The 24,246-nt window shown below is 34.7% G+C and overlaps 3 protein-coding genes across 4 annotated transcripts; 2 read left to right on the forward strand and 1 right to left on the reverse strand.

Annotated features, from left to right (window-relative positions):
• LOC109728360 lies at positions 3,010–5,473 on the forward strand. The gene is made up of 10 exons (XM_020258749.1): positions 3,010–3,303; positions 3,511–3,579; positions 3,678–3,760; positions 3,863–3,915; positions 4,017–4,139; positions 4,232–4,515; positions 4,609–4,705; positions 4,812–4,883; positions 5,185–5,237; positions 5,384–5,473. The coding sequence occupies exons 1-10, from the start codon at positions 3,010–3,012 to the stop codon at positions 5,471–5,473; spliced, it is 1,218 nt and encodes a 405-aa protein (XP_020114338.1).
• LOC109728137 (tubulin beta chain) lies at positions 5,729–9,451 on the reverse strand. Of its 2 annotated transcripts, none has more exons than XM_020258475.1 (4): positions 9,312–9,451; positions 8,204–8,603; positions 7,129–7,398; positions 5,729–6,857 (listed from the first exon to the last, which is right to left on the reverse strand). In XM_020258475.1, exons 2-4 carry the CDS (start codon positions 8,595–8,597, stop codon positions 6,178–6,180), a joined length of 1,344 nt encoding a protein of 447 aa, XP_020114064.1. In that variant the 5' UTR covers positions 8,598–8,603; positions 9,312–9,451; the 3' UTR covers positions 5,729–6,177. The 2 variants fall into 2 exon arrangements, with proteins under 2 accessions (XP_020114064.1, XP_020114065.1); XM_020258476.1 differs by having other exon boundaries at positions 9,323–9,436.
• Positions 16,107–23,810, forward strand: LOC109728280 (stomatal closure-related actin-binding protein 1-like). The gene is made up of 13 exons (XM_020258651.1): positions 16,107–16,352; positions 17,071–17,372; positions 17,459–17,587; positions 18,115–18,207; positions 18,779–18,919; positions 19,334–19,402; positions 19,621–19,704; positions 20,163–20,343; positions 21,105–21,221; positions 21,648–21,706; positions 21,923–22,057; positions 22,760–22,909; positions 23,457–23,810. Exons 2-13 carry the CDS (start codon positions 17,091–17,093, stop codon positions 23,499–23,501), a joined length of 1,485 nt encoding a protein of 494 aa, XP_020114240.1. The 5' UTR covers positions 16,107–16,352; positions 17,071–17,090; the 3' UTR covers positions 23,502–23,810.

The following is a 24,246-nucleotide window of genomic DNA, read 5'->3' on the forward strand; positions in this document are numbered from 1 at the left end:
TGCGAACGCGCCGTCAGCGTCAGATTCAGGAGGTGATCATGGAGAGATCAATTGCATAATAAGATCATTCAAGCTGGGGTGCAGGGGAGGATAAAGAAATTGCATTTAATTATCGAAAGAGGCTACCCATATGACATTTTAACAGCTATAATGTAATACTATTTTGAGTGTTTATGCATTATTGATGAGAAGAAACCTGTTGTTGGTGGTTTGTTGCTTTTGTAGTGTTGAAGTGCTTATAATGTGTGTGTCTAAGGTGTTAATTTTGTTTGTGTGGTGGGGTTGCTGGGGTTAATATAACCAGATTTTGGGATCTAATTTGTCATGTTTTGCTGTTGTTAATTTTGTGCAAGAGCAAATTTTTGTACCTTATCTTTTGATATGGGGATTCTGTTTTTTGCACTATTCTTTTTGATCATACTGTAAAAGAGATAACCCTTGTTATTAATGCAGTTAAAATATGAAGATTTAAACCCTTTAATTTCAATTTGAAAAAGTTAATGTTGCTTATTTAGAAATTTTCTTCATTTTTTTTGTAGAATTTCATTTGTTGTTTGTAGATAACAACCATTTATTCAATTCTTTAATAAATTTCTGAATTTCTGAAAGAGTTTGGTATTTGGACTTCATATTTTCCAAGTTTTGTATGATTTGTTCATCTTTGGCATGGTTCCAAACTTGATTTTATTTGTATTTATATTTTAGAAAATCTAAAAAACTTGAAAATGTTTGAGCTTCTCCACAATGCGTATCATATATGATAGATTGGTTAAGTCTCTAGAGAGACACAAACCAAACTCACTTATTAAGAGAGTGATCCATGACAATCCATATAACCATTTAATAATCTAATTTTAAGAAACATTTAAAAACTATCTAAATTTTAAATTAGAATTAAGATTTGGAAATGTGTGGTGTGATTATTTAAATATCTAAATACCTTAATTTGAAGAGTTGGTTGAAAAGGGAAACTATTCCATGCACCGGGTGTATATTTATTTTTTATACACCTACATTGATAAATCGATATCACTGAAATATTAAACTTTGTAATATTTTGTATATAGACTTTTTATCCGGTATAGCTTATATCTATTAAATTATCATTTGGTTTTAAAATGTTAACAATTAAAAATAGGTATGGTAAATGTTATGTTTATTATAAGCTGGGTGCATGTAATATTTTTGAAGTTTAGGGACTCGCATTTTTATCCCCCTAATAAGTACAGATATAGATATAAATGTGTTAAAAACTTTTACAGCAATCAATACTTGAGTAAATAATAAGATAATGGGTTGATTTATCTTGTATTAAATTAGGCAGAGGATTAAAATATGAATTTTACTACTTTTATTTGAAAACTTTATATAAGTGAGAGCCTCACACCCATCTTAATTTGGAAGTTTTTACTAATAATATATGGTGAATTATAAATTTAGTTAATTATATTTGAAGTCCATATTTAATAAATAAAATTAGTATTATGAAAATCAAACTGAACCGGCCTGTCGAATTAGAGAAAGTCTACATTGCAATATTTACGCCACTTCATTTATACCGAGCTAATTACATTTATCCATTTGGGAGCAAAATATAATAAAAATATTTTTCTGATAATTATGATGGGATGGGTGAATTCAAGAAAAAGAATCTGATTAGTTGGAAAAGCTGCATCAGCAATATAACTAGTACATTCTAGACTTTTTTGTATTGTAACTCCGCGTGACAAGTCCAAACATTGATTTATCTGTAACCATTTTATCTTTGCATAGATCAACTGTTTTATTCCAAATAGGATTTTTTTTTTTGAATTATTTCATAGATAACCTTTTAGGGATATATAATTTTATCAATATTCCTTTGAAATACCCTTTTAGGGATGTATGGTGCTAGGCTAGCACTGCCCACATTCATAGGAGCCAAATTGGCGCATATCTCAGTATGTGCCGTGTCTGTGCCGGATTCATGCGAGTTGATAAATTTTTTACTTTTATTAAGATTTATAAAATTTTTATTTTTAAAAATTTAAAAAATGGAAATATTTTTTAGTTTTTTTAACTGTAAGTTAGATATTATGGTTACAAAAGTAAATTTTTTTAAATTTTAAATTTAATATTTTTAAAAAAATTTTAAAATAAAATTTAAAAATATTTGGGAAAAAAATTAAAAATAGGGAAAACTTCAAAAACCCTCCTTGTGGTTTCAATTTTTTTCACTTTAATACCTTGTGGTTTAAAATGTATCAAGTTAGTACCCTTTGGTTTCTTACTTTATCACTTTAGTACCATGTAGTTTAAAGTGTATTAAGTTAGTACCCTGTGGTTTTAATTTTGTATTAAGTTAGCACTCTGCGGTTTTTTAAATCACAGGGTACTAAAGTGATAAAGTGTGACACCACAGGGTACTAAAGAAATAAAGTGCAAAACCACATAGTACTAACTTGATACACTTTAAACCACAGGGTACTAAAGTGATAGAGTGCAAAACCACAGGGTACTAACTTGATATACTTTAAACCACAGGTGCTTACTAAAATGAAAAAGTGTGAAACCATAGGGGGGTTTTTGAAGTTTTTCCTTAAAAATATTTAGAAAAAAATTAAAAACTCAAAAAATTATTTGAAATTTTTTTCTGCATTATTAAATTAAGTTAGCTATAACATTTAATATATATATATATATATATATATATATATATATATATAAATAAACAAACAAGATTTTTCGGTTGAACCGTTAGTGGACTCGGACTGCTAATTTCCTAATCCGAATAGGAAAGTAGCAGTCCGATCGATTACTATATATATATAATATATATAATAATAATAATAACATCACCATTCGATTATAACTGTTCGATTAGAAACTGTAATATTTCGTCTCTGTTTCTTCTTCTTCTTCTTCTGTTGCTCTGTTACGTACTCTGCTGCTACAATGAGCACCTGCTCTCTCGATTACTGGAGAAATGTATTTCACGGCACGGAGAGATCTATTTTTGAAGTTATCGAGATGTCGATCGCGGTCGCAGCTGCCGACCGTCCGGACGAGCTCGTCCGCCGCCGGGACGGGATCGTGAAGTCGCTCTACGGCTTCCCGTCTGTCGCCGCTGCCGCCAACGGCAGACCGGAGGAAGCGGAGCAGCCGGCAGTCGACGCAACGAGCTACTGCTGCTCCTCCGGCGGCGGCAGCCAGAAAAGCTCCTCGGAAGAGGCCAACGAGCTGCAGGATGCGCTCGACGACGCCTTCGTGCTGCTCGACGAAGTCCTGCGGCTCAAGAAGATCCTCGACAACAAGAACGAAGAGGTACGTACGTACGTACGCACGCACGTAACCATGCATGCACGTACGTTAATATTCGAATCGCTTGCGTCGTTCTTTAATTAATTTCTACGTAGCTTTAAATGTTTCTTGGGGATCTTGATAGTGATTATGGTCGAAAAAAAGTTTAATTTCTTTTCCGATCGAGTATAGTGAGTGACTGAAGTGCATGTTCGATCTTATTTGCTGCAGAACGAGAGTTCTCTGTTCGAATCGCTGCGATGCCTGCAGTTGATGGAGCTAACTGTCTCCACCCTCACGGTATGTGTTATTTTACCTTCTCCAGGCTCCAGCTTTTACGAAAATTCTCTTACTTGGTATAGAATTTACTAAACTTGTTTTCTTGGATTGATGATTAGGCGACTGATATCGAAAACAGCGTGCGCGGTGTGGAACGGCATGGTTCGACGCGTGTCCGGCAGCTCGCCCGCGTCCTGCTTGGGTGAGTTTCTGCCGCAATTCTACTTCCTCGCCGTTCACATCGTTAGATTTAGTTGAAATTTGGCGGGAAACTGATCGCGGTAATTATTTGTTTTCGTTGCAGCGGCTGGGCGGAACTCCTGGGTGATTCGTTGAATACTACGGAAGCTGTCGCAGGTAACATTCAGAATCTTTTGTTTGCTATTTCAAATTGTGTTAAGAAGAGAGGAAGAAATTGGGAATTGTATGATGCTTAATCAATGAACTGACGCATGCAGATGCTCCGGACACTGCAGCGAACTCTTTGGATGACCCATGGGCCAACTTTCCACCTCTGGACGAGGGAGCGCTGCGTGCGATAAATGGCCCTCCGGTTGATCTCGACGAACTGTTCAGTAAAAGTGAGTTTGCAGCTCTTGCTAGTTCTCGGGCTAATCGCTTTAGTATCGTAGGGAATATCGACTGACGGAATTTCCATTCTGAGAATGTGCAGATCCTAGAAAAATTCACAAATTTAAGGGAGACGACGTCAAGAGAGCTGATGAGGCATGCAAAGAAGAAAGAAAGCAAGAGAATTGTGTGCAAGGCAGTACCAGTGGAAAGAGAAAGCGCGAAGATGCTGTCGGCCAATCAGAGCCTCAAAATACACTGACCAAGAGAGGCAGGACTAGCAATGCAAGTTCGAAGACGTCGGGAAAGGATTTAAAACGATATGTTGAGACGATGAAGAAAGACAACTGCGAGCTTGCAAATGAGCCGTCCACCGTCACAAAGATGGTAAGTTCCTCAATTTCTCACGGTGCTTGATTTTTTTTCATAACTTTTTTAACCAATTTAAAATGTTAATGCGTTTCTGACCTGTGTGTACAGACTAGGCAGCAGTGCCCTACTGATGATTTGCTGATTGAGGCGAAGCTGGAGGCCTCACGGACGCGGATCAACGAAGGGTATAATAAGGCAAAAGATGGTATGCATGGTTGATTCTCTTCTCCGATCGTAGTTATTTAAGTTCCTTCTCAAAGCATATATTTAAAGCTCGATATATATTTACCTTTGCGAATTCGATTGTGCAGAGAAGCAGCGGCGGAAAATTCAGCTTCTTGATTTGCGCGACATTCCGAAGCCTGTCGACAGCAGGAAGTCTTGTAAGTCAATGGCTCGTCGAGACCGTGGTTTTACCAATCGGTGGTGGAGGAGATGATGCTGCACTGTGCATATAGCTTGCTATGCTGGGACAAAACTGAGTGCCGGAGTTTCACAGAGGCATTCCAACAGTTGATCTGCAATGCTATGCTGAAGATTTATTTGTCGTATTGATATTTGCTGAAGGATGATTTATATACAGTACAAGGTGACTGTTTATTTTTTATGTGTATATGGTGGTGTAACTAATTGTAACCAAGTTTTTGGGTATATTTTTGTTTTGTTCTGTTGCTTATTTTATAGATAAAGCGGATCCTGGGGAGTCAGGTTTTTCCATTCTTCTTTTTGGTCTTACTGTAAAAATATATATATATATATTTTATGTAATGATAGTTTGGGGAATAAACCTTTTAAACCTTTTAATTTTCAATACAAAAGTTGCTGTTTGTTATGGGAATTTCCTTTTCTTTTTTTTTTTTTTCCTACTTTGTTTTCCAAATAGTTGGAAACTAGACACCTCTCCAATCCTCTTGATTTTCTGCATTATTATCCAAGCATCCAACTTTTGAAGCAGAGAAAATATGAGAACTAGCCCAAGAACTATCGCCTCACTCAAATCAAGAATATTAATAAGCTTTACATTGTGAAACTGTGGAAGATAAGAGGGTTGTTGTTTGGTTGTTTGGAATTCGGGACTCAGTGAAGTCCCAGTTTGCGATCGCATAATTAGCTCATTGACTTAGTGACAGAAGTTGAGGTTTAAAAATACGGAAAAGAATAATAAATATATATCACAGAAAGAACATAAAATATAGGACCCACAAAGATGAAACATGAACAACACTCGAGTGAATAAGATGCAAGATCCACTTTCATGTGATGATCACAAAATGAATAGCACAAGGATAAACAATCATCGACAACATCTACCACTTTTATCAGAAATGCTCGACGACTCAATGGGAGTTAATTGAGAATAAGATGCAAGATCCACTTTCATGTGATGATCACAAAATGAATAGCACAAGGATAAACAATCATCGACAACATCTACCACTTTTATCAGAAATGCTCGACGACTCAATGGGAGTTTAATTGAGACAACATGTCACAAACATTCGGTAATACAATATTAAGAGCTCAAACGGCATCCAGATAAGGCGAAAATACGAAACAGTAACAGGGGCAATCCCCATGATGAGGGATTGGCATGGAACAGCAACAAAACAACAAGCATAGCACCAAATCCAGCAGAGGTAAGAGCAAATACTACTTTACTACTACTCCTCGCGGTCTTTACATTTCCTCCTGCGCCGTCTCCTCCTCATCCTCGTACTCGCCCTCCTCGTCGGCAGTGGCATCCTGGTACTGCTGGTACTCCGAGACGAGGTCGTTCATGTTGCTCTCTGCCTCGGTGAACTCCATCTCGTCCATCCCCTCCCCGGTGTACCAATGCAAGAAGGCCTTTCTGCGGAACATTGCCGTGAACTGCTCGCTCACCCTTCGGAACATCTCCTGAATCGAAGTCGAGTTACCGATGAAGGTGGAAGACATGGAGAGCCCTGTGGGCGGTATGTCGCACACGCTGGACTTCACGTTGTTGGGAATCCATTCCACAAAGTAGGAAGAGTTCTTATTCTGGACGTTGATCATCTGCTCATCGACTTCTTTGGTGCTCATCTTGCCGCGGAACATGGCGGAGGCGGTGAGGTAGCGCCCATGGCGGGGGTCAGCAGCACACATCATGTTCTTGGAATCCCACATCTGCTGAGTGAGCTCGGGGACGGTGAGGGCACGGTACTGCTGGGACCCGCGGGAGGTCAGGGGAGCGAAGCCGACCATGAAGAAGTGGAGGCGGGGGAAGGGGATCAGGTTGACAGCGAGCTTCCGGAGGTCGGAGTTCAGCTGGCCAGGGAAGCGCAGGCAGCACGTGACCCCACTCATCGTGGCCGAGATCAGGTGATTTAAGTCTCCAACTGATGATAGAAAAAGAAAAAAAGGGGTGAATGAAAAATATGTTAGGTTACAACCGACTAACAATAAATGAATTTGGACCAAAACTTTTAACATGATATAAAATTTCCTGAAGAAAACTACTGGAGTAATAGAAGATTCAACATCAATATACTAAATGATGTAAGTTATCTGAACAAGAAAGTCATTTGATTGTGATAAGATCTAGACATTTATCATGTAGGACTTCTATCAGCCCATCGTGTAAACAAAGTGCAAGTAAACACAACTTACAGCTAGGAGTAGTAAGCTTGAGAGTCCGGAAGCAAATATCGTAAAGAGCCTCATTGTCAAGGACCATGCATTCATCTGCATTCTCGACCAACTGATGGACAGAAAGAGTGGCATTATAAGGCTCGACCACTGTGTCAGAAACTTTGGGGGATGGGAAAACTGAGAATGTAAGCATCATGCGGTCAGGGTACTCCTCCCTGATCTTTGATATCAACAGTGTTCCCATACCAGATCCAGTCCCACCACCAAGAGAGTGGCATACTTGGAAACCTAGTCACATGAAAAACAATAATAACAATAAGACGATAAAGTTGGTTAGATATTAAAATTCAGCACGCACATGTTCACAGACCTTATGAAGAAATGCTCAGTTGAGGTTAGCAAGGCCTCAATGAGATATAAGAAATAATCTAAGAGCAGGCAATCATGACACATCAGGAAATGTAAACAAATAGTTATCAGGAAATTGATGGGGCAAACGTAACATGCATTAAGTTCAAAGTGACACCAGCGAATGAAATTGGAAATTTCCCGTTGCGACGTCTAGAAGACAACTGAGGAAACAGAAAAACCAAAATAATTTGAAAGTCTATAACAATTAATCACCAGACACATCAAACAAGACATTGCAGCAGATATATATAACAAGGTTCTCAACTAAAGAGCAGGAGATAAAGATCACCAATAAATCACACAAAGCAAGTATAGTAAGTAAAAAGTATGATTTCAAGCCTTAACCAGCAGTGCTCGAGCACCTCTATACTAAAGGAGATGAACACGTACTAAAAGGAGGTAATTTCAACAAAGTAGTAATGAAATTAAGAAAAGGAATGCATAAAAGGAGCTACAATTGAATCAAAGGTAAGAAAATGCAAGGACATCACAGTATAAGAATCTATCCCAAATTTTTAAAGCTCCTAATAGTTCAATAGTGAGGCAAAATCCTGCAATCCTAATATAGCAAAATAAAGCCAACTAAGTATCCAACTCTGACGGCATTAAACAGATATAATTAGATTAGGAGACTAGATGATCCCACAACAGATTATAGCTACAGATCACCGGATCCCATTACCTTGGAGACAGTCACAGTTCTCAGCCTCCTTCCTCACAACATCAAGCACTGCATCAATGAGCTCAGCCCCCTCCGTGTAATGCCCCTTGGCCCAGTTGTTTCCGGCCCCCGACTGTCCGAAGACGAAGTTATCCGGGCGGAAGATCTGGCCATAAGGGCCCGTGCGAACACTATCCATCGTCCCAGGCTCCAGATCCATCAGCACAGCACGCGGCACAAACCGGCCGCACGAGGCCTCATTGTAGTAAACATTGACTCGCTCAAGCTGCAGATCAGAGGAGCCTGTGTACCGCCCGGTCGGATCTATGCCGTGCTCATCGCACACAACCTCCCAGAATTTTGCGCCGATCTGGTTACCGCATTGCCCTCCCTGGACGTGTAGGATCTCCCTCATTGTAACCTGCAAAGAGATCAAGATAAAGAATTATGCTTCAAGCATGTTTACGTCCGAGATAGTGCAAGGAGATCTAAGAGTGCGGATTGAAACAAAGTGTTGATTCGGATTCTAAATGAGAATAGCACCGAAAGTGAGATCTAACTTGCAATTAGAAAAAAAAAACAAAATATAAGAAATTACAGGCCAGATTGATCCAGCATTCTACGAGAATCTCACAAAAACTCAAATACAAAGGCTCAAAAGTCTCTGATCTAGTATTTTCTCTAAGAAAATGACCAAAAACGAACAAAAAGGGGATCAAAACCCACATCTAAGCATGAACAGTATATCATAAAATAGATCGATCCATCCTTCTATCTGAATCTCATAGAAACCCAAATCCCAAGGTTCCAAAGGTTCAGATCTAGTATCGTCTCTACAAAAATAACCAAAAAACAAAGATCGATCCACAAATCTAACTAGACCTCATAAAAACACAAATCCAAAGGTTCAATAGGCTCAGATCGAGTGTTTTCTCCTCAAAAACGACCAAAAATAAACTCAAACTAGTAGAATCCACACATCTAAGCATGAAAAAAACCCAGATCGAGAGCTTAGCCACCAACATTGTTGCAATAAACGATCATACGATCAGAAAAAACCCAAAAAAATCATAAAAATTTGCAAAAAAAAAAATTACAGATCTAAGAATCTAAGTGGATCCGCGGAGACCTCGTACGTACGAGAACTGGGGATCGAGGAGGGAGATCGGGGAGGGCAATGGGGACCAAGCGAGAAGAGCGGTCGAGCTTGTTCGCCCTAGCAAGAGGCTAAGTGAGGTTTATATAGGGCGGGGGTTGGGAATGGAGAGGAGAATCGGACGGCTGAGGCGCTTTCCCTCCATTTAAGCTTTTGGATCAGATGCCGTTGGATCGAACGATCGGACGGTGATCGAGAGCGGTGAGTTTTTAAAAAATATTTCTAGCAATTAGATGACGAAAATACCCGTGTCTCTAAACGACAGCATAATTTCAAACAGATCCTTAGCTTTTCATAATTTTTAAATTTTTTATAGTTTGATTCTATTAAATTTAATAGCTTTAATCATTTTTTAGTAAATATTTAACAACATATATTTGTAAAAAATTTGATGAAACAAAAATTTATTTCAAAATAGATCATTATCCAAATAACCTATAGTTTGGGGTTGTCTTTGCATTTTAACGCGTAACGTCGGTGCTTGTCCGTTCAGTAGCAGTAACGGCGTCGGTCTATGACCGGGCACGTGAGAGATTCCGTGGTCCACGTATCAACACGTGCCACGTGGACCTCGCAATCTGTACCAACCGCAAGTTCCCGTTGCGAATTTTGAAATTAGTTTTGGATTTTAGTTTTAAGTGTTAACGGGTTAGCAGTGTTTAATCGCATGTAAATTATTTATGGATCCGATCCAATTGGAATCCTGTCCATCTCAGCCCAATTCAGCCCATATTGATGCTTTTTTTTTTTTTTTTTACGGGCCTAATCAGTAGTAGCAGCTTAGGTCACATAAAAAGAAAAAAAAAAATTTAATGTTTTGTTTTATTTTTCTTTACATTGTATATGGTGAAAAGAACAATAAAAAAAATATTAATATTGCGTTCGGCATGTCACAACGAATAAGTCACGACATATTTTTTACGGTCACAAAAAAATGCATAAACATATCTCTGCATATTTTTGCTCCAGTTTATTGTTATACAAAGCTTCTTAATGTTTATGCTTTATTTGGGATTGCGAGTAGGGCATGTTATTTGCAACCAAAATGTACGGTATCTTCCATATTCTTTTTGTGTATACTATAGTGGTTTGATTAAAATATAAATTATACCATCTTATTAAAAAAAATATTTTTATACACTTTGGGAACAACTCTATTTACTTCAATAAGGTGAGAATAATTTGTGAAAATAATCCACATGCTTTTCTCCATTCCATAGCAAATTTTTTCTCTGCAATCTCTGCATCATTGTAAGATACAAATGAAACATGATGCATTTTGATGCTAATGCAACTCACACTGGGTTAGGAGTGTTTCTCCTCTTTTGTTTATTCCTCTTGCATAATTTTTCACAAAAGTTTTTTTTTTTTTTTACCTCATATGTTGATTGAATTTCTCATCTTATTTTACTTCTAGTTCTTCAGTTGCTGCAATTAGCAGCCTAAAATCTTAATTAAGTGCCAGTAACAATAGCATGAAACAGTCAGATCAATAAATTTCTGAGTGCAAGCTGCTAATATTTGCCAATAAATAATGTTAATGTTGTCTGAAATACATGCTATACATATATTGATATATTATAAAACGGGTAAAATACAGAAAATTTCTTTATAAATACCCATTTTTTCACTTTCCATCCTCGACTTACAAAAATCTATATTTTGTCCCCTTCAAATTTCAAAAATGTTTTCAAGAGTGCACGATGTTAATGAATAGGACAAAAATGATTAAATTACCTTTACTTCTTCTATAAAGAGAAAATAATTTTTAAATATATTTCTGTCATATTGATGAATATTTTCGGTATAATTTATAAATAAATGGATGGAACAATGATGGAACTTTAACGAAGGAGGACTAAATGTAATAACTTGAAATGTTGAGGGAATAAAATATAAATTATACCGAAAATATTCATCAATATGACAGAAATATATTTAAAAATTATTTTCTCTTTATAGAAGAAGTAAAGGTAATTTAATCATTTTNGTATAATTTATAAATAAATGGATGGAACAATGATGGAACTTTAACGAAGGAGGACTAAATGTAATAACTTGAAATGTTGAGGGAATAAAATATAAATTTTTAAAGTTAGGAAGGAAAGCAAAAAAAATAAATATTTATAAGGAAGTTTTCTGTAATTTAGCCTTCTAAAACTTTTCATTAATGTGTTGGTATAAAAATTTTCGTGGACAGATTGGTAACTCTATAACTATAAAATATGGCCTAACTTGACACCAAAGCAATAATTAATATCTTTAACAAACACTATATATACTGACTGTTCTTAGAGCAAGTGGCAAAGGGTTTGATGGTTGGTACCCAAGACCCAAGTTCGAATCCTAGTTGATTCACATTTTCAGCTAAGTTTATTTCTAAAAGAAATAAACGAAGCGGATACCGTGCTACCTATCTCTCAAAAAATAGAAAAGAAAAAAAAAAAAAAAAAAAAAAAAAACACTATATATCCTTTTCTTTTATCTAATTGCTGGTGCCTGGTATCAGTTTGACAAATCTTAGGCACAGTTGTGAATGATCTGTATTTTTAAGTTCTGGTGGCATGTCTCATCCTTTTGATCTGTATGATGTTCATGGATTTGGTACTGAACCTCCAGTATCTTGGTGGTTAGGAACCTGAAAGATCAGCCAAATAAATGTAAATTAATTGTTATTTTTAATTGTTATTTTTAAATGAGTCTGACAAAATTTGAATTTAGAATCTCATACTCTATTCCAATTAATTAATAATATAAAGTAATGTATCTTCTTTTTTTTTTCAGAAACATAAGTTATCAAAAGCGATATTGAAATATCATATTCAACAACCTTTTAAGTCCTCAAGATTTTGTTTGAAAGGTTAATACTTGCATAGTTAAGATACTTTAGCCTTTCGGATCTGGGCTAAAACCTCCAATACGTTTCTTGCTATTATACTATATATATATACTCCCCTCACCTATATCACCTATCCTACTATATAATATAATATATATATATATATATATATATATATATATATATATATATAAGTAGACTAGAATACTTGTAAAAGTATCACCCAAGTGATACTTGTGTATTTTTAGTCCTTGGATGGAGAGATGTGAGGTTGAGATGATGGTGGTAAGTGGTGGTAGGTGGATATAGTGTTTAATCCAAGGGCTATTAATAATCAAAAAGTAGATCCAATGGCTTAAAACCTAATAGCACCATGATGGTGATACTTGTAAAAGTATCATAGCTCAACTCTATTATATATATATATATATATATATATATATATATATATAATATATAATAGTATATATATAGTATATATATATATATATATATTCGGGCTATATTGAGTCAAATACAAACAAGTTGACCCTTTGCTCATGTTCCGCTAGTTATGATTTCGAGTTAAGATATTTAACTCATGTTTGACTTAATTATTAAACGATCGATCCATTTCGAACTCATTTTGAGCTGAACATGCGCCAACTCGCGAACAACGACCTGAATTGCTGGCCCTATATCCTAGTGCGGGGGGGCCTAAACTAATCAATTGGATAAGATGCTACCATTGAATAAAAGGGGATAGACGAGTTAACTAATATGTTTTGAATAAATAAATTCCAAGCAGGGCATGAGTTTTTAAAGTTAAATATACACAATAGTTTATTAATTTAATTATTATTATTATTTAAAAATTGATTAGATTAAATAAATCTAATAATATTTACAATAAAGATGAATGAGATGTATTTTCATTGGAAATGTGAAAGCTCCATAGGACGTTGTAGCTCCAAGAAAAGTTTGAAATTTGGAAAGGGTCTTAAAAAAAGACCCTTTATTATATTATTATTATTATTATTATTATTATTATTATTTTGAGAACAATTATTATTATTATTATTTAAGTTAGAGAAAGTTTAAGTGCTCAGTTAAGAAGTAACTGGACTTATCCCAAACGTGGCACTGCTCAAAAGGAAAAAAAAGAAAAATCTTGCTTGCAACCAGTGCACCCAAACACCTCATGCACCACATCTCAATTTTAACTACTAAGATTTTAAAATTTGAATCAAATTCGATAGATACAATCTACATCATCTAAAATAAAAAATAAATTTTTAGAGTGCATGACTTTTAATATAAGCATTGTATTTTAGATATCGTCCAATGAGTTAAATTTTAATTTTGAAACTTGTATTATTTGTAGAATTTTAATAATCCTATGCGTCTAGAGGTGAAAGAGGCTAGAATAAACTCTGATCAAATTAGATATTGGATTTGACATAATAGCAATATGGATGTCAAAATTTAGCATCTGACGTATATTCTTATCCGATCCGTAATCTGAAAAAAAAAAATGCAAATATGGTTTTTAAAAACTCTGGTCATATTGGACTGTTATCACTCTTTGGAGATAAGCGAGACGTTAATGTATAGTGTAGTGGGATAAAGTAATTTTTAATCGTGCTCGTCATCAATTTTATTATGAATTTCTAGTTAAAATTACATTTATATTTATTAAATATTAAATTTTATTGAATAAAAGATAAATATACGAAGTTTGAACACGAATATAAACCTTAATTTGCACTATGTATTATTAGCACTAATTATAGTTCATATTTATAAATGTATATTAGTATATATTATTATCTAAATAATATCCTTATACAAATTCAAGTCGTATTCAAATCTGAATGAATTCATTTTTAATAGATATGATAATAAAAATTTAACATTCAATGTATATCGGTATAACCACATCCAAATTCACATCCGTAGAAATATATGGATGTGAATATGATTTTGTCATTAATTCGAGATATCAACGGGTTAGATTCGAGGCGGGTTTTTAAAAATCTAAACTCGAACCCGACTACCAAACTCGAAACCCGAATCTGACGGATTTTAAAAATCTATATCCAAATCCGAACCTTCTCTTTATAATATTTCAAAATATATTACATTAAATCCAAAATTTTTAAATACAAATTCAAATACAACATTAAACATATATTTATATATTCTATTCAATGTAAAATAATTTCAGATTCGAGCCGGGTTGGGGTTCGGATTGGGTAGTATAATCAAAATCCATGTTTAAATCCAAATTTATTGTGTTTTCGTTCTTGATATCTATATCTGAAACTATGGCTTAGTTTGGTATTGATGTCTATCTAACGCTATTAGATAAAATGAAGTTGAGGAAAAAGCATATAGGGATATGCTTCTGCGTTCTCCGGTGGGACTGCTAACCGACTCATCGGAATATGCGGAACGCAATATTAGATACGGAAACAAACAGACTTTCTCACCGCACGTAACGCAATTCCCGCAATCCCAAACGAAGCCTATATCTATTTAGCATAGAATAAATTTACTCGGTTCAGATTCGAATTCGGATTCGGATAAAATTTTGGATATTTCTATTCATCGAAATCCCTAAATTCGACCATATTTGACCCTTTCCACCCACATCTACTAATACACTCGGTGCACGCAATAATTTCCCGGTCAGAGTGGGTGGCGCCGACCGTCTCCGGATACCCGCCGAAAGATGGTTACGGTCATTATCGTGACCCGTGCGCAGTAGCCACTAAATTTTCTTTTAATCTAAAATACAGATTTTTTTAAGATAAACTTTTTTTTAGTTTAATATCTTATGATTTAAAGTATATCAAATTCATATGCTGTGGTTTCATTATATTTTTTTGTCAGCTATTCTGTTAATATTTTATTAAATTAAATATAAAAAACTTCAAATATTTTACTTAGAGTTATCGAATATTCACTTTAATACCCTTTAGTTTTAACTTTGTTACCGATTTTACGAAAAAAATAATAGAATAGATAATAAAAAAAATCACAGAATACTAAATTGATACACTTTAAACCACATAATACTAAAGTAAAAAAGTGTGAAATTATAGGGGTGTTATTTTAAGTTTTTATTTTTTTTAAATACACAGTTAATTTTTTTATTTTTTTAATTTTTAAAAATATTGTCAAAAACTTGTGACGTTATTTTTTATTTTTCTATAAAATTATTTTAAATATATTTTTTCGGTTTTAAAAATATTTTTGGCATAAAATAGACAAAAGTGTGACGTAATAAATTAGGGGTACCAATTTAAAACTTTTAAAAGACAGAATATAAATTTTTAAGAGTCAGAAGAAAAAAGTGAAAAAAATAAATATTTATATTTTTTTTATATTTTAGTCTTTTAAGAACTTAATCTAGTTTGTGGTTTTGCACTTAGTATCATGTGATTTAAAGTGTATCAATTTAGTACTATGTGATTTTATTTTTCTCTTTTCATCAGCCTCTTTATTAATTTTTCGTTAAATTATATACAAAATTTTTATATGTCTTATCTATAGTTTACTGAGTATTAAATTTAGTACCTTTAGTTTTAATTTTATTATTGATATGATGAAAAAAAATTAGTGGAGGAAATAATTAAAAGGAAAATTAAAACTACATAGTATGAAAGTAATACACTTTAAATTATTATAGTATATTAAAATAAAAAAATACAAAACTTGGGGGTGTTTAAAGTTTTCTCTATTTTTAATAATAAAAGGAATTTAGCGGCACTGGCACGGGGATTATTATTATTATTATACTATTATTATTATAATCAATAATAATGGCAATTAATAAATAGCCCCCGATAATTCTAAATATTTAAAACGAGTCCAAAAACCACTGTGTGGGGCCCAGCGCATTTAAAAGTATCTCTCTCTCTTTCGAAAGTTCCTTCTAAACCCTTCTCTCCTCCCCCTATTTTTTTTTTTTTTTTCGATTTTCTTTTTATTCTCCTCGCTTTCGATTGCGCGGTCCTCTCGCGATCGAAGCTTCAAAAAGGAAATTTAAATCCAAATAAAGCTAAACATATTCGGAGAATCCGTCCTCTTTCCCACTCTGTATATAGGAATCGAAGGGAAAGTTTGGAGATTAGGATCAAAACCCTCGGAAGAAGCCCCTTTGGATGTTGATTTTGGGGGAGATTTACGAGGTTTGTTGTTCTTTTTCTTTTCTCCTAATTATCATTTAGCGCGGCGGATAAAGTTCTTGCCTTTTAGTATAGGGATATATATAGATTTCTAGTTGATTAATTTTCCGAAATCACTCAAAAGAAGTAATTTTGGGGCTTTTACGCCTTTTAGGATTGAACTTTGGTAGTAGGTGTGATTAGTATTCTATGAAAAAGAGGCCTTTTTTTGATTGGTAGCTCAGGAAGATTCGTTCATAAGTAAATATTCCCACCTGTTTGGTGCTATTTGTCCCTATTTTGAGTTAGATTCTCATAATTCCAATTATCTCTAAGAAAAAGAGTTTTTTGTTTGAGATTTTAGGGATTAAATTGTTGTTTACCACTGTTGGGTTATATTAGGATTTTACTTTATGCCTACTTGATCATAAGTTTGTGAAATCAAATAAAGGAAGGATTTTCCTGTTTTTTTAGTTTAATTTTTACGAGTGAAATTTCATTTCTTTTAGTGTTGAACTTTAGTAGCAAGTATAATTAGCCTTTTTATTAAAAAAAGGGACTCATTTTTTTTTTTGCCAATAGTTAGCTTATGGAGGACTCATTCCTATGAAACTCCGTCCTCTTTTGTTCTAATTGTATCTTTTAATTTTGGTGCAGAAAAATTTTAATGAGATTATCAATAAAAAGTAGCTATGACTGCTGTCTCTGTAAATTTCACGCTTCCTTGGTTGATGGATAACAGGGTTTAAGTTACTTAGATCGATGATGAGGGTAATCCGTGATTCTGGAGACGCCATGCAGGAGGAGGCGGTTCGAATGGTCTCGTCGGATGTTAATTTTGCAAAGGGCCAATTTCCCGAGTATAAGATAGGAGCAAACAATATGATCATTGAGCCGGAAAAGAGTTCGGAGGTTATCCCTCTTAAGGAGATTGTCGCTAGGGAGACGGCTCAGCTTCTCGAACAGCACAAGCGGCTCTCTGTTCGTGACCTCAAGGAGAAGTTCGAGAAGGGTCTGTTGGGCGCCAACAAACTCTCCAATGAGGTTTACGGTCCACTTGTGATGTGTGTTTGCTATTTGCATCTTTAGTTAAAAGAGAGGCCGCCCTAAATTGTTTCTTGGTGTTTCAGGCCAAGTGGAGAGAAGTGGCATCTTTGGATAGGCAAGTCCTTTTAAAGAAGCTCAGGGACACTTTGGAATCTCTGAGGGGGCGAGTGGCTGGTCGTAATAGAGATGATGCTGAAGAAGCAATCTCACTGGTCTGACTCCCCTCCCTTTTTGATAACTTTTTTCAATCAATTATCAATAGTTAGAATTCGTGCATATAATTTTCTCTATAAATGTGTTTTATAGTTTGTCAAGTTTTTCTCAATATGTAGTAGTAAATGAATTGTTCTTGTTCACCTAGTTTTCATCGAATATAGCAGTTATATCATGAGATTTAGAATCCTTTTGGAGTGTAACTTCATGTACAATATATAGAAGTCAACTTTGGAAGAGTAAGAACCTATCATGATTCTCTTCTTCAATCTTCTTTCTATGCTTCAAAGGCTACTGCAAAGCGTACATCAGTGTCTTAGTGCATGGTAGCAAATAAGAAGATGACCAAAGATAGAAGATCACAGTGGATTATACCAGATACTGTACAAAATTTTAGTTGCGATGTATGGAAGATTAGCTACAATGCTGTTTGTTTTACAACTTCAATGATATTCATAATTTTCAACATCTTTCATGCAGTTATTGGTTATGCTTTACGTCGGTGTAATTAGTTGTTCTTTCGCAGGTGGAAGCATTAGCAGTTCAACTGACCCAAAGAGAAGGAGAGTTGCTTCACGAAAAAGCAGAAGTTAAAAAGCTAGCAAATTTTCTTAAGCAGGTTGGTAAAAGCAATTAAGCAATGGATTGCACTCACCAAGTTAGTAGTCAACGTGTCAATACCTGTCCCTTTATCTGCTTCCAACTTTATATAGTACAATCTATGTTGAAAAATGCTGAATTACGACCCTGATCTCTTTTTTAATCCAATGGAGCAATTGCTAACCCCACATGGAGTAAGAGTAGTTAGGTGTTTGGGATAAACAACTTCTCTGGCCTCCTGTTCTTTCATGGTAGAGCAATTATTGACTTTGATAAGGATACTCTTAGTTGAGTTTGTAGTTCTCTTATGGACTCGAATATATCCTTTTCTGCAAGTTAATAAAGATATTACAACCCACCAATGTTTCCTCAACAAAACAGTATTTCTTCAAATTTTAAATGGTTGGGATTGCTTAATTTTCAGACACTCCAGGAGATATAAAATTCTATTAGCTCATGTTGTCCTTGTTGGACAGCTACTCAATAATAAGCCCGAGTAAATTTAGTATTGTTTCTCTCAAAAAAAAATTTAGTATTGTCCATGCAGTGACAAATTAATTGTGAGCTTCTCATTCTGTTGGTTCTTGCAGGCTACTGAAGATGCTAGGAAGGTGGCTGAAGAAGAAAGGGCTATTGCTCTTGCTGAAATTGAAAAAGCCAAGGCAGCGATAAAAAGAGTTGAGCAAGCATTGGAGGAACATGAACTCAGCACCACTAGTACTGAGAATCAGGTGAAATTTCGGTTACGAAGTTGGATAAATTTTCTCTTCACTCAATACAAACTTTTCCACCGCCCATCTCCCATTGTTTTTTTTTTTTTTAAATTCTAGTTGCCATTCAGGACAAAACTCCTGTTTTCTTTCACAGAGTTATTGTCTAAATATAATGACTCCTATTTCCAAATCATTTTAGCTAACAGAAATATTAAATAGAAATATGAGAAAGATTAATTTGATCGCCACGGAGTTTATTGTTGCATATTAGATACTCTTCTAGTCTCTAGTTTATAATCTGACTGTACTTTATTTAATGTTTAAAAATGTACAAATGTGACCACATATGAGTGCATGCAAACAATCATGTGTATTGTTATGAATCTTGTATGTATGCCTTAGTAGTCTGTTATTTTCTTTTGAAACTTGAAGGAATTGGAAGAATTGCGAAAAGAGATTCAAGAGGCTAGACGAATCAAAATGTTGCACCAGCCAAGCAGGGTAGGTGTCTACGTTTCTGTTGTCATATTGTATTATTTTGTTTTCTTCTGGATATTCTTTCTTGATATTACCTTTTTTTGGTTCTTTGTTCCAAATTCAAGGTATTAAAATTTTCTGTTTTACTGTTTTGAAACTTCAGGTATTAAATTTTCTGTTTTACTCTTTTGAACTTCAATCTATTTCTAATTTGCTGCTAAAATGAGAGATAATTTCTATAGGTAACGGACATGGAGCATGAACTTCGAGCACTGCGGAAGCTTGTTTTAGAGAAGACTCAGCTTTGTATTCAACTAAAGAAAGAGGTTTGTTATTACAGACTTTACAGTTTTGTCTGCTAAAGTGACTCTCCTAGCTCAATAGAATAAGAACTACCTATTCTTGGTTGCTCATATAGATTTTTGAGTTGCTCATATCCCCTCTTGTACCTTTATGTCCTTTTGGATGTTCAAAAAGCATTTTGTGTGTTTTGCTTGTATAATAGCCCATGTATTCAGGTGCATCAATTACAATTCTTCTAAACTGATTTCATGTTTGAGAAGATCACCTGTATCGCTATTCTACGAGTATTCATGCTCCTGCTATCTTTGGCAAGTAGATGTCTGAGGATCACTGAGCTGATACGAGCTGATCTTGAGCTTGGCTCAGCTTATTATACTTTTTACACTCCTATGCAGGGGTGTGTTACACTAAAGTTCAATTATGTTAATTGTAACTGCATATATGATTTTTCAATTATGGTAATTGGATCTCCTATCTCCAGCTTGCAATGATCAAAAAACTTGAGGATGAAGGCCCTCATCTCTATGAGCTTGAAGGTTCTGAAAGTCTAGGCTCATGCTTACGCATTGTATGTCGAAGTGATAGTGCACCAGGAATCTTAAATTATTCAATTCAGTGGTACCGTGTAAATGCTGAAGGAAGCAGGAAAGAAATAATCTCAGGTAGATTGGTTCAATGTTTCTTTCATTGAGCTATTAATCTTGTTGTATCATGTTCTCTACTATCAGTTGCTGTATGTTAGTTGGTTATTTTGATTGTTTGAGTGTACTTTTGCACGAATTTCCTGCCTGAAGCTCGAGCAGCTTTATAAAATAGCTGTTTTTGTCATCATTGGAAGCTGTTGAATTTGCTTAGATGTCAAACTGATAGTGCGACAACTTTCCAAGTTTGGAGGAGGGTAAGATGAGTAAAAGTAGATTGTTGGAGATTAAAGCATGCAGAATCAAGAAGAGCACTATAAAGTAAAAATGAACAAATGTGCGACGTTTACGAATAATTTAATAAGAAATATCTAAGATAATAGTTTTGGACCACATAAGAAGATGCATATGGAAGATTAGCAGTTATCTCTTTCAAGTGACATCAGTGATTGGAAAGGTAGAATCCCATTATTTAGACTTAAAAAAATGTGTAGAAATTCGTAATTTTCTGCAGATGATATGCATATCCGTGCATATTGGCCCTTGAGAGATCTCTGATTCTGTTTATGTTGTTAGAGTAAAACATGGTAATACAGCAATACCTACACATCCTGCAATACTACTATCATTCTACTTAGTGTAAACTTGCATAAGTAGACTTTGGAGAAGTACTTTAGTTAGTATGGATTACTACAATTAATAATAAAGAACATTCTGCTGCACAAATATTTTTGTTTTCATGTGTTAATCTTGACTTGAAATACAACATTTATTGCATGCAGGAGCAACAAAAGAAATTTATGCTCCTGAGCCTTTTGATGTCGGAAGGATTTTGCACGCAGAGATGAATTTAAATGATCAAAGGATCACATTGATGACAATGAGTCCAATAGATCCTGGTTTGACACTCCTCCTTTTTCTGACTTTCATTTGCTTTAATGAAACTTTGCAATTTTGAAGTGATGCTTTGTCAACTTTTCATTTATCAACAACAAAGTAAACTTTTATCAGTAACAAAGTAAATTCTGTTATTTGTGAAGCTAATCATTAACTATCAGTTATTTCCATATCAAAATAGCTTTAAATTTGCTTATTGTATGTCGGTGAAAACTGGTGAAATTATTATTGTTATTATTTTTATCAAACCAAAAATTGCTTGATATGTTTCAATAGTGTGTAAACTGCGTCTTAATAGTGGTGAATCTAGTCAATAACATATCTACTTCTCACGAATTCTGCTACCATTCTTGTCTTGCTTTTCGCCAGTCTATGTCGTATCTACTCATGAAAATCTGGTGCCATTTTTAACTATTTATTTTCTACAGCTGCAGGATTGGAAAGTTATGTGGAGGCACTCTCTAAGAAGTCTGATAGTGAATTCAATGTATGAACTTATGCTGCTTTTAAGCTAATTTTCAGCTTATCTTTGCTAAATGCCATTAATTTCTAAGTAAATTATAGGATCTGAAGTTTTGTTAATGCATTTAATTATTTTATGTCATTCAATGAAATCTTTATTGTGGAAGTTTCCTCAAAATTTCATCTTTTATGCCCTTCGGCATGTACTTACCTCTAATATGTCTTTCATGCTTCTTTTTAGGTGGTAGTTACCCAAGCAAATGGTCGAGATTATGCATCGAATTCGGTCCATGTGTTTCATGTGGGAAAGCTTAGGATAAAGCTTCGTAAAGGGAGGTCTACAAAGGCAAAAGAGTCATATTCCGCATCAATGCAGGTAACAGCTTGTTCTGGTTTTTGAATCATGAGAACAATGTGCTTACTTCGACTAATTAAATCGTGAATTCTTTATGCATTCGAGGAAGATGCAGTTTTTCAACTTATTTTGCAGCAATAAGCTCTCTCTTTCTCTATCTCTCTCTCTACTGTTACCATTTGGGTATCAATAACGTGTTGATTGTTAGTAAAGAGATCACATTGGCAAATCAGGTAGCAATCATGTGTTTTAGGGAAGTAGTTATTTCTATACATCCATTTTCAATAACTTCAGCCAATTGAAGTGTCCAATGTTCTTGTCTAAGTTTTTTACATGGAAGTTAGGTCTACTAATTGCAGGCGAGAGATTTTTACAGCTCTGGGTGTGCGCGGAAATTAGTAGATTATGATTCTGTACAAATTAGTCTTTGTTGTGATTTACGTACCCATTCCTAATAAATTTAGAATTAAGAGCATTGTTGCATATCAATGATATTTGAACATCAGTAGTGTAAAGAGTATGATATTTTTTGGAAATTATCCTTGTCACTTAATGCAATCATCCAATATGCAGTTAGAATACATGATACAGAAGGTAGATTATGGCCCAATCAGCCTTACAAACATGTGATTGCTAAGTGAAATCGCTAGACATAGATTTTCAGTTAGTAAAACATATCATGTGTTGGTGTCTGATTCTTTTTATTTTTCTGGCCATCTCTAGCTCTGTGGGGTCCGAGGCGGTGGTAATGCTGCAGCTAAGGCAGTGTTCTGGCAATCTAAGAAAGGCTTGTTCTTCACCTTAGCTTTTGAAACAGAGAGAGAAAGGAATGCCGCAATTATGCTCGCTCGCAAGTTCGCTTCTGATTGCAATGTAAGTTTCAGTTTTTATTGATCACCGAGTCATCTCTTTTTTTCTATTCCCTCGAGCTGAGCCACCTACTAAGTTCCCACTGCCTAGACATGAACCTACAGCGATTCCTTCGAGCGTGGGGATTAGAGGTTTTTGAGAAAAAAAGTGGAAAAAAAAACCCTGCTTTTGCTATTATTGGCTTAAAGTACTATCTCCAAGTTTGGCGACTGTGGTCACGCAGTAGTCTGTAAGGGAAATTTCTGGAGGAGCATTGTTTGAGGAGAGATGTTCAAGGAAGCTCCAATATCTTGTTTATTTTAATCCTCCTACTAGCTCCATTTAAATATGTCAGAATCTTCAAATTGGAAGCTTTGCTTTTGGAGACTAGAAGTTTACCGCAGTTTCCCGCCGTAGTAAAACCTCTTAAACTTCCTATTTACTGAACACCTAGCCACATCAAAACAGGCACTTTCCATGTTTCAAGTCATCTGATTTTTTGAATCTGTTTAAGTGGTCATTTGCTTTGGAGTGTTTCGGTTTCTTAAGTTTGTTTCTGCAACTTTGGCAGGTTTTGCTTTTGGGGCCGGATGATCAAGCTCCAGCTGGGACCTGATAAACTAATCTGTTGCACTTCTATACTAATGTATTGTATATTGAGGCTGCTTTTGAATTGTGTATTTGCTGATTGCTATAGGTAAAACAAAAAAAGCAGATTTGAGTTTTGAGTTTTTTTTAAATCTTTTTTTTTTTTTTTTTTTTTTTTTTTTTCTGATTGTGTTTAGTACCAGGGCATCTTTTTACTTGCCTTATAATTTGGTTGTAACCGGTTTGTTCATTCGCAAGCCCTTATATATAGATTTTCTTTTTCTTGTGCACTATATTTTCTTTTCCTTAATACCATTGTGTAATCAACAAAGAACTTAAGAGTGCTACCATATTGCTAGATGTGATTTTCCTTTGTGCTAAATAATGAACATAAATAATATGTACTGCTTTAGGGATCTTCCAATTTTTATTTCCTCTATCTATGCAAACATTTTGTTTGCGCGAATTAAAGCATGGAGATGCTTGAATAACAGATGCACTGATCTAAGGCATTATTTTAAATGATGATTATCGATCGAATATACTAGTTAATGTTTTTTTTTTTTTCATTTTTTTGTGATTTCATTAACTCAATAATTTGCTGATGTGGATGGAATTTGTTGTAGTTTTAGTGCAAGAAAGTTGGTAGATGAAGTAGCATGTTTAAGTGAATGTCAGGTCTAGATTGCAATTTGTTGAAAAGTTTGGGGTTTGGTATTTGATGTTATTTCTTTCTTATTTGTTGAAAAGTTTGGGGTTTGGTATTTGATGTT

This window comes from Ananas comosus, linkage group 23 (assembly GCF_001540865.1).
Source record: "Ananas comosus cultivar F153 linkage group 23, ASM154086v1, whole genome shotgun sequence".
NCBI lineage: Eukaryota > Viridiplantae > Streptophyta > Magnoliopsida > Poales > Bromeliaceae > Ananas > Ananas comosus.